Below are 12,667 nucleotides of genomic sequence, written 5' to 3' on the forward strand. Positions count from 1 at the left end.
TCCTGCGAGGAGGGTGAGCTAGAATCCTGATTCTAGGGGGAGCCTCACTTACCGGCACATACCAACCAGGACAGACTTCTTCAGAATTCTTCAGTCCACAGCTCAAAATCTCTCTTCATTGATGGAATTTCTGTGTCTGTTTTAGATACATTGTCCCCTTTTCCTTAGTTGAGTCAGGTTATGTGGTGTCTCTCATATACCTAGAGACTTATCTTAGATACTTGCTTTATTTGGAGGGGAAAACACTTGTTTGTTATCACAAAAAAATAGTCGACCCAGTAAATTCCCTTATAAAAGTGTATGTCTGTCAATGGCATACTGTATGATAAGAGTCCTAAACTCTGCCCATGTCTGCAGTAAATGGTTGGTAAGGACTTTTAACCTTTGGTTTGCTTTGCCATTTATTTCGCTCTCTCTCACTCACTCTCTCCCTTTCTCTCTCTCTCTCATTTGCTTTACAAACATATAGCTCATTAACACACACACACACATACACACAGACGCTATCTAAAGATAGGTCTTTGTTCGTCGGCTTTGTATTTTGTCCCGACCACATAATGCTATATTATGCTATATCCTGCTGGCGCTCTCTCTGTGACATATGGAGAGTGTCTGCGTCTGGTAAGAGCCCGAGATGAAAGTACGGCAGCTACTCTTTTATGGAGTGTTGATGAGTTATGATGAGTGCCTGCAACGCGCCCTGTGTAGCCCCTGCTGACTCCAGGTTTATTCGTTTTTTCTTTTCTGTGTTTTATTCTTCCGTTTTTTTTTTTTTACGTTCCGAGTGAAGGAGCAGAGGCTTTGATGTGTGTTCTGTTCGGCTGGAATCAGGGCCCTGGACAGATAGGACCCGTACGGTGCACATAAGGACCTCCCGCCTGCTTCAAGCTCTGGGAGCCTCTGGTAATTACGCGAGGAAGCCCAGGCGCGTGTCACGCACAGGAGAAAAGTGTCAGGAACACGGTGTCCTTGTGGACGTTCTTGCTCAGAGCGCCTCAGCGCACAAGCGTCGTCTTCGCCCGCGTCTTTCTTTGCTGCAGCACGAGTTAGTTTTCCCTGGCGATAGGGGAGCGAAGTGTGTGTGTGTGTGTGTGAGTGCGCAGTAGTGTGGAAGAGCAGTCCCACCTTGAACAGCTTCAGAGGAAGGAGAGTGAAAGGGGAAAGGGGGGTGGGCAAATAGAGGTGGTCAGTTTTGTTTTTCAAACTCAGTCACATTCTTGGCAGCTATTGAGAACAACGCTGCCAAAGGTTGTCTGAGAGAGACTAGTGTGTGTGTGTGTGTGTGTGTGTGTGTGTTCGAGAGAGAGGAAAATGTTTTCAAATACTGTAGTTTTCCTGATGTATATGTTTTCTTTCACTCAAATGTTCAGATCCATTTTTGAAATCTCATGCATGAGAGTCTCTCTCTTTCTCTCTGTGTGTGTGTGTGTGTGTGTGTGTGTTTGTAGCTTTACTGTATGTGCAATAAAAGCTAGAGAGATGTATTGCACATAACTACTCCTGACCTGTATGTTTTTCCTTCCTTCACAAGTTCAAATCAATTTCTGTAATTCCTTGTGCATGAGAGATGTATGTGACCTCTGCCATGCAGCTAGTTCAGACTTTCCCAGGAACAAATCCACATCCATTTTCTTGAACATTTTGGTATGTTGTTTTGATGGACCAGAAAAAGGGCATCCTGCCTTGTAGCAAAACATTGACAAGAACCTAATGTTCAGATCGGAGAACAAAAGAGAGAATGTCTGCAGGACGAAGTACTGTAATTGCATCAGAAGTCTTATCAGTGATGGACAATAATGACATCAACACTGCTGTCAACACTGGTGTGTGTGTGTGTGTGTGTGTGTGTGTGTCAAAGCCAGCATTCGCATGGAGATTAAAGGGACACCAGGCAACGTTTTCGTGTTAATTAATCATCTTCGTAAGTCGGTATTCATAAGAAGACTCTCTCGCCCGCCCCTACTGCCTGTAGAAAGAATATCCCGCTTGCAAGTTCGGTGTATCCTACCTACGACCTTCAGTCTCACAAAGTCTCAGACATCGCGAGAAGCAGGATTAGTTTACATCCTGATTCCTGCATCCCCAGCACAGAGGCAGGCTAACGAAACCTGGCTAGCGATTGTTGCAAACGTGTGTGTGTATAATGGCAGAGCCGGCGAAGAAGCAGCGAAAACCCTTGACGGAAGATGCAAAGAAAAGGAAAAGAGCTTCAGACCGAGCGAGGGCTCGCACACGTATCAACACGTACAGACGCTAGGGGGAGCTTCGTAGAGAAAAAGCACTCAGGCGGAGTGGTTTGTACTCTAGACAAGATTGAGTTGAGATTGAATTAAGGACAACACCAGCAAACAAAACTGGTATGTCATGACAAGGTCAAGTGATGTATGTGATCCCAAGTACAAAACAACATTGCTCGATAGATGTCGCTAGATGTAATATCATGAGCTGGAGCTCATAATATCAGGAGCTGTTATTCAAAGATCAAATGGCCTTCTGCTCACTTATAACTAGTGTTGTGTGCAATGTACACTGGTTTGCACTGGGTGTGTGTGTTTTCACTGAAGCAGTGCAGTGGTTCTTTAAAGTGTCATCCAGGGCATGCAGATGGAGGGAGGTGTTCCCCCATTAGCATAGAACAGCAGGGATCAGGTCAAGAGTGAGGTTGATTTTGGGAACTGCCACTCATTTGTGCCACCTAGTGTTCAAAAAGACAAGCTACAGGTCAGGTCACTGATCTCTCTCAGTAACTTTACAGGAAGCAGTTTCTTGTAGAAATTAATCAATGTACATGATATACCAAAAAACAGTGATGGGCAGCTTAAGAAATGCATAACATATAGTTGAAAGATCTGAGTAAACATCATAACTATGCTCTCAATTCCATGTTAGGTAGGATCACCATGCTTGAAATTGTGTACGATTGCTGACTGCACCTTTAAGATCATAACAAACTGCTTATTTTCTCTCACAGGTTCCTCAAGGCAAGTGTCCCAACCCTCTGCAGTCTGACTGCACAGTGAAGTTGAGGACATCTCCCACAGATGTGCCAACAGGAGTCCTCCAATGGCTTTTGACTAACTTGTGGCGAATGCTGGACAAGAGGAGAAGGGTGGGGACCACCTTAGTCTCACGTGACTGGTTGCTGAATGGAATTGAGGTGAATGGAACACGTGCCCAAAGAGCAGGACTCTAACCTATCTGAGGGAGATGAGAAAGGGTGAGTTGTTTGGTCTATTGTTGCTTGTTGTTGTTGTTGTTGTTGTTGTTGTTCTTGTTGGTGTTGTTGTTGTTGTTGGTGTGTGTGTGTGTGTGTGTGTGTGGATTTAGTTTCACAGTCTGGTGAAGTACAAAGTGTTTCAGGAAAGGTCTGAATGTAGAGCCCTGTGGGACTCCATTGATGCTGCAAATATAACCCATGCCTACATTTTGTATGTGTTCTTTTTTGTAGCCATTTTAAAGATCCCATATTATACTACTTTTTCAACAAGTCAAAATAGACCTATGGGTTGCACAAAACATGTCCCTGAAGCTGTTTGCAAAAAAATCCCCTCAGATTACACATTATCAGCAGCTCCATTCTTGCCAGTTTCAGTCCCTTTCAGAAAAGGCTGTGTCCGGGGCATGTTGCCTAAAATGCAAATTAGCTGTTGTTGGCCACACTGCACTCCGGAACTGATTCCATGTTTACGTCAACTGGCAGCATGGTCATCCGGGAAGTTGGTGACACAGTGATAGAGGGTTCTCCACTAGAAAGCCTCCGACTGCCAGTTGTTATACAGGAATAATAAAGAATGTGTGACAAACGTCATTGATGGTTCTGTTTGAATTTTCAAACTTAGTAAAGTAGCCTAATAGTCAAGTTATTGGAGCTGAAACGTCTGCTAAATACAATAACCATAGCAGAATCAATTCAGACACCTGCATGTATGATGTAACATGGCCTAACAATGTTAAATGATAATGGGTAAAACTTTATTTGGGTCGGTATATAAGGCCAATAGAGTTGATGTAGCCTATTCAAAAGTTGTGGCGTATGTCATGGAGCCTTCACCATGCCTGCCCATTTTCTTAAACAGCCTTTACCCATTTCTCTTTAATAGTAAGCTATCTTTATCCTTTACTATACAAGAGTAGGCTTAAACTATTTTCTAAACTTAAGCTGATATCTCATATTCTCTCTTTTATAAACATGCTATTTTTCCTACTTGAATGTTAAACATTTCTTGTCTCCATTGATTATTAGTCTGATTGAGTAAACGTCATTGGCTGGCTGTGGTTGACCTAGTCGGCTTCCATGGAATATAGCCACGATTACTTCCTGTAGCGAGAGTCTTTTGTTTGGCGGCCAATTCGCTTGCGGGGGAGACTAGGACGACTCTACCCTAGTAGTGGCTCAAAGTATACGGAGGCTCGTAAACTTGGGATGACTGGTGTCCAAACGGATTATAACATGGAAGTTGGCTACCGAAGCACTAGTGGACTACGGGGTGTTGCTCTGCGAACTGTCTCTCTCAGGTGACTAATTGCTGCACACATGCTGTTCAATGGGTCTAGCTGTTTTTGTGGCCGACGTTTCTACATGCTGGTCGTTGTCCGTGACTGAAGATACAGACCGTAACGTTTTCTCGGGGATTTAGATACTAAATAGATTCTTCAACACCGTAACGTTTTCTCTGGGATTCTGATGCTATGAATAGGCTCTTCTACACTGGAACGTTTTCTCGGGGATTTAGAGACTATAAATAGATTCTTTTAAACTGTAACGTTTTCTCGGGGATTCAGATACTATACATAGGCTTTCTTACACTGGAACGTTTTCTCGGGGAGTCTGATGCTATATTCCGACTGCAATTAAGTTCCCCGGTAACTGACGAATCAGTCACTGAACTCATTCATTGGTTAAAGGTGTCGGGTGTGATTTTGTCTGGTTGTGTTGGAGTGAATTAATAGCTGAACTGAAGTTATCTTACTTTGAAATGTATTATGTGATGAATGTGAGTTGTGCTATGAACTGCTTATGAACATGAGTCTGGGGTTTTGTGGGAATGGTATTGATTGCTGACTCAATTGTTTGATTTCTTTTTCATAATTTTTTTATTTCATGAGTTATCCCAGTGATTGACTTCTGCTTCACAATTACCTAATTTCTTTTCATATGGGTCTTGTCATTATTATCCTGCTGATGATCGAACCCCATTGTTAATACACTTGGTATATTGACTGTCTCTATTGCTTTTCCTGAGATTTACCTGAGCTAGCCGTACAGGTTTAGCATTAGCCTAGTCCCTTTTAGTTGCTGTGTTAAATCTGGTAGAGGTAATGGTTTTTATGCTATTTATTTCTGTGACACTTCTTGTAAGTGTCTGGCGCCCAACACCCAAGAATACTTTTTCCTCCTAAAGACCACTATACCGCTACAAAGTTTAAAAGCATTTGTGAAATTGGCTACCTATTACCGGATGGCGTGGGTCGCTTCCAGCACAGGCTAGGCTACGCTATATGGCCTTCGGCCTCATACCTACGGACGAATTACAGCCACAAATTACAGCCTATAGCCATTTAAATGTGTTTTACCTGCTAGGCAGCTTAGCCACATAACACGGATTCCCTGGCAGGTGTAATAGAAAGAAACAAAATCCCAGTGGATATTTCACGCCTTATCAAAATGCCTGTTAAGAGTGACTTTTTTTGCCTAAAAAATTAAGCCAAGACACGTTTGTGAATTTAACGTTTTTAACAGCAGGCTGAGAAGTTAAATGCTGGTCTCTTTTACGGAGAAACCCATGCTAAAACAAAACTCTCTAGTCACTAATTTGATCGTGTTGGTATGAATGTGTTAGTATGTGATTCAGAATAGAATATACTTTAATGTCCCCATGGGGAAATTTGTCTTGGACTCATCAAAGCATAACCCAGTACATACCTACAGCGTAAAAACAATATACTAATGTCTTAGAAACATAGTAAAAATATTTAAATAGATTAAGAAAGCCACCACTACGGTTACCTCTATGGTTAGATTCGTTTGTTTAGATCTAGTGAATCAATGCCTTGATAACGCTATGTCATGGCTTCGGTACTCTATTGCTTAAATATACCAAAAAGAACGAGATGTGTCCTGGGGAGTTTCTGTGTACTTGAAATATGGATGATCGCAGGTGCGTAAAAGACGTTTGGATATTTTGTGTAGCCTAGCCTACTGCTGGAAACGACAGGCCATGACCAAAATGGAGGACCTCCGACAGGAAGTTCCTAACCTAGTGGGTGGTAATTTTCAGATGGGGGTGGGTAGTCAATGCCCTATATGGCTCTGGGGGTAGTAACATTCAAATTTCCCTCATTGTGACATCTCAACAAGGGAGATTTCTGACTAGCTCACAGAAGCTCATAGTTTTTAACATCAACCTCTCTCAACTAACCCACAAAAACTCAACGGTTTGGTCTCGCACCTGGAATGTTTGTAGAAGCATCAGAGACCCAAATGGAAGTACAAAAGCACAGAAAAAGTGAGTTTTGCATGATATGGCCCCTTTAAAATGGATACTCTTGGTTAGAACAATCATGTATTGATTGGTTCCATTCATTAACTTTAAGAGTGCTATTTCGACTCCAGTAATGGTTCAACTGTTGTATTTGTATGCATTGATTTCATGGCCTTCAAGGCATTGAGTGGGTTGCCTTGATGCACATCATTGTTAGCGTTGATCCAGGGCTCCGAGTTTACATAAGCATGAAGCTGGGCTGCTGGAGAGGGATTATGGTGGCAGAGAGTGCGGCAGGATTAGTGAGGGAGGGGAGCAGGAGGAGAAGCTGGCTGGGGTAAGGGAGGGGGTGGGGGTGGGTGTCTGATGATGGGGCAAACCAGAAAGGGATATGTCATATCAGGCGATGCTGTGTGTATGTGGGCGTGTGTGTGTGTGTGTGTGTGTGTCATGTGGAGGCAAGATTAAATCACTGTGATTTCACTATTATTGAGATGTGTCGTTTCTTCGTCTGTAGTTTCATTGTCTGAGCCCTCCTGCTCTGTTTACCTACCTCATTAAGTCATCTAGGCATGAGCTCTCTTAATTAAAGCATTAAGGGGGTTTTCTGACTGTAAATGACAGTACTGACTGACAGTATAATGAACAATATTGATAAGCAAATTAATTCTGTCATGTGTGTGGAGGGAGTGGGGTGGGTAATCAAGGCATTGGTTAAGAATATTGGTTGAATTGATTTTTTTTGTTTGTTTAACAATGCGGCAAAGATTTTGCCATGGTTAGCTTCCAGCCTGCCACGTTTAAATGTCACCAGTGGACAGTGGAAACCTGGATTGAAATATTTAACATTTTTAAATATTTGATTGTTAGTTTACAGCCAGGCTCTTTATTGTGTTGTATGTAAGGGATAATGTATAGAACGCCGGTCATTACTGGGAAAATAAGTCCCGACAGGGCGAACCGGACCCCGACGCGCTAGTGAAGGGGTCATGCTTCGCCCTGAAGTGACTTATTTTCCCAATAATGACCGGCGTTCTGTACATTATCCCACTTATTATACGGCTACTTGCCAAAACGAAGAAATAAATTCAACACGATATGTCTCTACATTTATTTGTTACCGTTTCGTTGTGGCTTTGGGTGAGAAACAAATAGTTCGCCAACACGCTGAACTTGAATCAAATGTTCTTTAGAATACAGCTGATCAACCGTCTGCCTTCACTTTTGAATGAAAATCCGTTGCCATTGACAGCGGTCATTATTCAGAGGTCCTTAGGCGAAAATAATGAGCGGTAGAACTTTGGGAAATCCCATTCAAGTCAATGGAGCGTTCTACTTGCATTGTGAAGAGCCGTTTAATAAAATTAATTTAATGAATGATTCAGGTTCTAAATGCAGCTTTTTCAATGACCCATTTCAAGGTAGTCTTTCTACCCATTTCAAGGTAGTCTTTCTACCACCCATCCAGTCCCAGATTACTCAGTCTCGCAGGTCTAAGGACAATTCTCTTGACCTCGTGGCTTGGTTTTCAAAGATGTCTGCCTTTCCTACGCACAGGTGGACTCCAATCAAGTTGTAGAAGTAGGTTGCACAAGAGCTTAATTACAAGTGTCATAACAAAGGGTCTGAATACTTGTAAATGGAATATTTCAGTCTTATTTTTTAGAAATGTACTAAACACTCCAAACAGTAGATTGATGAATTGAATCCATTTTAAGATGAGTCTGAAACAACAAACATGTGGAAAAAGTGAAGCGCTGTGAATACTTTCCATTTAGGTCGGTTAATACAACCACAAATTATAAAGAAAGGTTGATGATGAGATTGAAGGTGATGAGGATTGTGGCTAGCTCGTCCAACGTCCATCTGGCTATTACAATATTCAAGTGCAGCTGTAATTAGCAAAGTGAACATATTTGAATACACAGTGGTTCAGTGAAAGCAGACCCCTGGAGTATGGACAAATGGAGGATTATGTTGTTTTCACATTTTTATCTCTTCATCTGTGTCCTCTTGTATCATCCATGAACATGTCTGCAGCTGGTTTGCCAGAACATGGCAACATGTTATTTTTTTTGTTTGTTTTTTTTTTGTCGGGCACATAGGTTTTCCCCAAGACACAAGTATTCCACCTGTGATAGACTTTATTTTGGAAGATCACATTGTTGCCATGTAAACTTAGCGCATGTTTAACTGTTTACTGCAGACATTGGCAAACAGAGAAGTTAGACTGTTTGTCTGAATGTTGCTGTAATATTACAGGATGGCTAAGCAATGAGGGAATATGTAACATAAATAAATACTAGCCATGGCATTTAGTACAAGCTCTAGGCTAAATCACACCTGTAAATAACTACAAATAGGGCATCGAAGAGACATTCTCTTTGTCATTGGATGTTCAGTGTTTAAAGTTACACATAGTAATTGACACACTTAGATATACCTCTCATTTGGCCCCAGGCTGCAGTGGCGTTCTTACATTTGTGTAGTGCAGTAGCTAGTTTTGGTTAAAAAATTAAAAAAAACAACATACGCAATGTGGATACATGTATACTAAATCAGGATTGTAGGCCTATGTTGTACTCTAAGCACAAAGTGCATTAACCAAACAGATCTTCTCTTTCTGAGGATTTCAGTCAGATGTTTGGTGGCTTCTGTAGAACGTGTCCGTGTAGGCCTATTCAGTTAAGATGATTTAGGTATTTTAATGGGATAAAATAATGGGTGATATAATGGGGTAATGACTAATATAATGGGTTAATGACTAATTCATTTATACAGCTTATTGAAAGACATAAAGAATGGCAAAGTGCTAGCATAATATAAGACAATGTAAGAGCAAACTCACTTAAGATAAGGCTTTGATGACAAGAAGGTAAATAACAACAACAAAACGCCAACAAAACACAATAAACATGCCTTGAAACAAACAGACAAAAAGATAAAATATGACAATAATGAATAACCTAGTACGGTAATTAATCATATAATTATTTTTGATATGTGCAGTTTTGAGTTGTTGATCTGCTGCTCACACTAGTTAATTAAGAGCTGAACCCTTTGCATATGTCACTGACCTCAGCAAAAATCTGGGAAAAGAGTGGCATGCCTGTCAAGATAACATTACCAACTGACAATGTCATTTGTGCAGACCCTTTTTAGCTTCTTTTCAAGAGACTCGACCATCTGGGACCTTTCCGCACAGCTTTTAAGAATCTTACAGTAATTGGCTTTATTTGTTCTTAGAGCTTTTGCATGTATTTGTGGACCTTGACCTGTCAATGCAGCAAGGGAGGGGGAGGGTGACTGGCATGTTACAGATGTTACACATGTTACACTTTACCTGTAGACTGCAGTAAATATAAAAGATTCATACAAGATCCTCTTTTCTACAATACTTGATCAATTTCAACAGTCATTTATCAATTTCTGTCTTTTTTTACCTGAGTAAGTAATAGTGGCCAAACAGGTTGCAATGTGCAGTGAGTTAACATTGTTCCCTGACACAGTGCAGACTACACATACATTAAGGATATAGAATATAGAACATTTAAACCTGTGATTGAAATCTCATTTTTGACATTGTCTTCAACTGACTGAACAGCACTAATAATGCGCTCCCTCCCCCCGACTCTCTCTCCATAGAAAGACGGGAAGGTCAGGCCAGTAACATGCTGAAAGATAAAAGAAGAGATGGAGAGGGGGAGACTGAATGATGGAGGAGGAGGGGGTTGGGTGAAAAGAGGAAGCACAAGGCTTCTGGAGTGTGTGTTTGGGTGTGAACGTGCATTTGTGTGCCTGTGTGTGTGTGGAGGGGGGGGGGTGCACATGTGATGTAGGCCTACCCCTGAGATGGTGGAGGAGGAGAGAAGCACCGGTTTTAGACTGTCACTTCACATTGAGTGTGCAAACCTCATCAGTTCACTCCTGCAGTGAGTGACAGAAATATTTACAATGCACATTCCACTTCCTCAATGCCTCAACAGGTCAGGTTTCTGTAGATTACCTCTTCGTATTACTTCTTCACATTGGGTGCCTTTTTGTGCATGCGTGTCTGTGTGTGTGTGTGTGTGTGTGTGTGTATGTGTGTGTGCAATTTTACTTTGGTTTGTGCAGGCAAGATAATGTGTGTGTTTTGGTATTAGGTTGGAGACTTTATTTAAAAAAAATTTATTGAAAAATGTTCATTACTAACTTGTTGTTGTTTATCGTAATTGTAAACAGCAGTAGAGGGCATATTCATGTATCATGCTGTGTCCTGTCTTTTTCCTTGATGATCTAGGTTTGGAATATCTCCTCTCTGGCTTCTCTAACTCAGTCTGTCATCATCCTATCTAGCTTCCATGAAAATAAGTTTGGCACTTTGGCTGGGGGTGTTGATGGCGGTTTCATAGCCATGTACCCATCAGCTCTCTCAGTTTCACAAAAACCTTAATGTGAGACAGGGACAGTGTTATTTCTGTTTGTGTGTGTGTGTGTTTCACATGCAGACAAGAATCCCTTGCATCTGTGGTATAGGTGTTAGATCAGCTTTTAGTGGTGTTTTTTGCTATTAGTCTTGTCATTCGTGGACTGTGTTGGCCCGTGGGCAAGAAAAGAGGAGAGGTGAAGGGTTGTGTTCAAGTGTATTAGACAGGTAACATGAGCGATGTTGAGAGTGCTTTCGCACCAGAGCTTTTTGATTGGACCAGGAACCCTTTCAGCCGCTTGTTTGGTTTGTTTAATTGATATGAAAGCAGACTATGGTGTAGAAAACTGGCGTCTGGGGTACAGTTCACCTAAACTCCAGTGCGGTTAGTATTTGGTGAAGCTATCTGGCATCTTTAAAATCATGCCCCCGGAGTGTAGTACGGCAGCTGCCTCGCTGCTTTAGCTGTTGGGTTCAGCAACTCAAGCTAGCTAGCATGTGTTTTTTTTGTTTTTTTTGACGTACTGACAGTACTTGGTGTGAAACAGAGATGTATGTGAAAGTATTAAGAAACATGTTATTTTCAAACATATTTTATTTATTTTTTTTCTCTCCTCTGTGAAGACGTTCTAATGGTGTGAAGAGGAAAAGAAAGAACAGCCAATGTTCTGTCAAGAGCATGTCTGGTAAGAACACAACGGTGTGTGTGTGTGTGTGTGTGTGTGATAAAGATAGAGATAGTGTGTGTGTATGGGGGGGCAGTGAAAGAGAAACTGTGAAAGAAGTGGAGGAAGTGTGTGTGTGTGTGTGTGTGATAAAGATAGAGATAGTGTGTGTGTATGGGGGGGCAGTGAAAGAGAAACTGTGAAAAGTGGAGGAAGTGTGTGTGTGTGTGTGTGTGTGTGTGAATACAGTATGTGTGTGCTTTTGTGTGTGTGTGTGTGTGTGTGTGTGTGTGATAAAGATAGAGATAGTGTGTGTGTATGGGGGGGCAGTGAAAGAGAAACTGTGAAAAGTGGAGGAAGTGTGTGTGTGTGTGTGTGTGAATACAGTATGTGTGTGCTTTTGTGTGTGTGTGTGTGTGTGTGTGTGTGTGTGTGTGTGTGTGTGTGTGTGTGTGTGTGTGTGTGCGTGCGTGCGTTTCTGAGATAACTCTGCCCCCTCCTCCCCCTTCTCTAGCGCTGAGCGTCTCTATTCCAGGGTATATTCCCAGCTACCTGGAGAAGGATGAGCCGTGCGTGGTGTGTGGGGATAAAGCCACCGGCTACCATTACCGCTGCATCACCTGCGAGGGCTGCAAGGTGTGCACACAAACAGACACAGGCATACACACACACCACACACACACATGAACAGAGAATTTCACTTATTCACACAGACACACTGTCACACATACCAATCTCTCTCTCTCACACACACACACACACACACACTAAGATAATTGAATCAAATATGTAACACATGCTACAAATGTTATACATTTTACATGCCAGGCCTATATAAATTATCCAGAATGGATGTGTTAATGAGAAAGGAATCCGTCTGCAAAACTGAGAATGAGACAGCAATTTTCTAACATACTAGGAACTATATTCTCATTCAGGCAAAGCACTGCTTCTTGGGTGGAGTGATTTGCACACAGCACCTGTAAAACTTACTTCTGCAAACCCCAAGTAGCAAGTATTTATATGCTTAGAAAATCGCTGTGTCATTTTACACTGGTATTTGTACACAATGTCATTGTACTACTCACAGCATGTACATAAGAAAAGGAGTT

The 12,667-nt window shown here is 41.8% G+C and overlaps 1 protein-coding gene across 1 annotated transcript in view; it reads left to right on the forward strand.

The window, feature by feature from the left end:
• The window catches only part of LOC121704878 (thyroid hormone receptor alpha-like), a 60,017-nt gene that overhangs the window by 35,536 nt on the left and 11,814 nt on the right, over window positions 1–12,667 (forward strand). Inside the window, exons 3-5 of the mRNA XM_042085414.1 lie at window positions 2,972–3,217; window positions 11,515–11,576; window positions 12,070–12,191. Of these exons, the coding sequence (XP_041941348.1) occupies window positions 3,162–3,217; window positions 11,515–11,576; window positions 12,070–12,191 (240 nt within the window). The 5' untranslated portion in view covers window positions 2,972–3,161. The remainder of the gene's footprint in view (window positions 1–2,971; window positions 3,218–11,514; window positions 11,577–12,069; window positions 12,192–12,667) is intronic.

Source organism: Alosa sapidissima, chromosome 3, assembly GCF_018492685.1.
Source record: "Alosa sapidissima isolate fAloSap1 chromosome 3, fAloSap1.pri, whole genome shotgun sequence".
NCBI classification, from domain to species: domain Eukaryota; kingdom Metazoa; phylum Chordata; class Actinopteri; order Clupeiformes; family Clupeidae; genus Alosa; species Alosa sapidissima.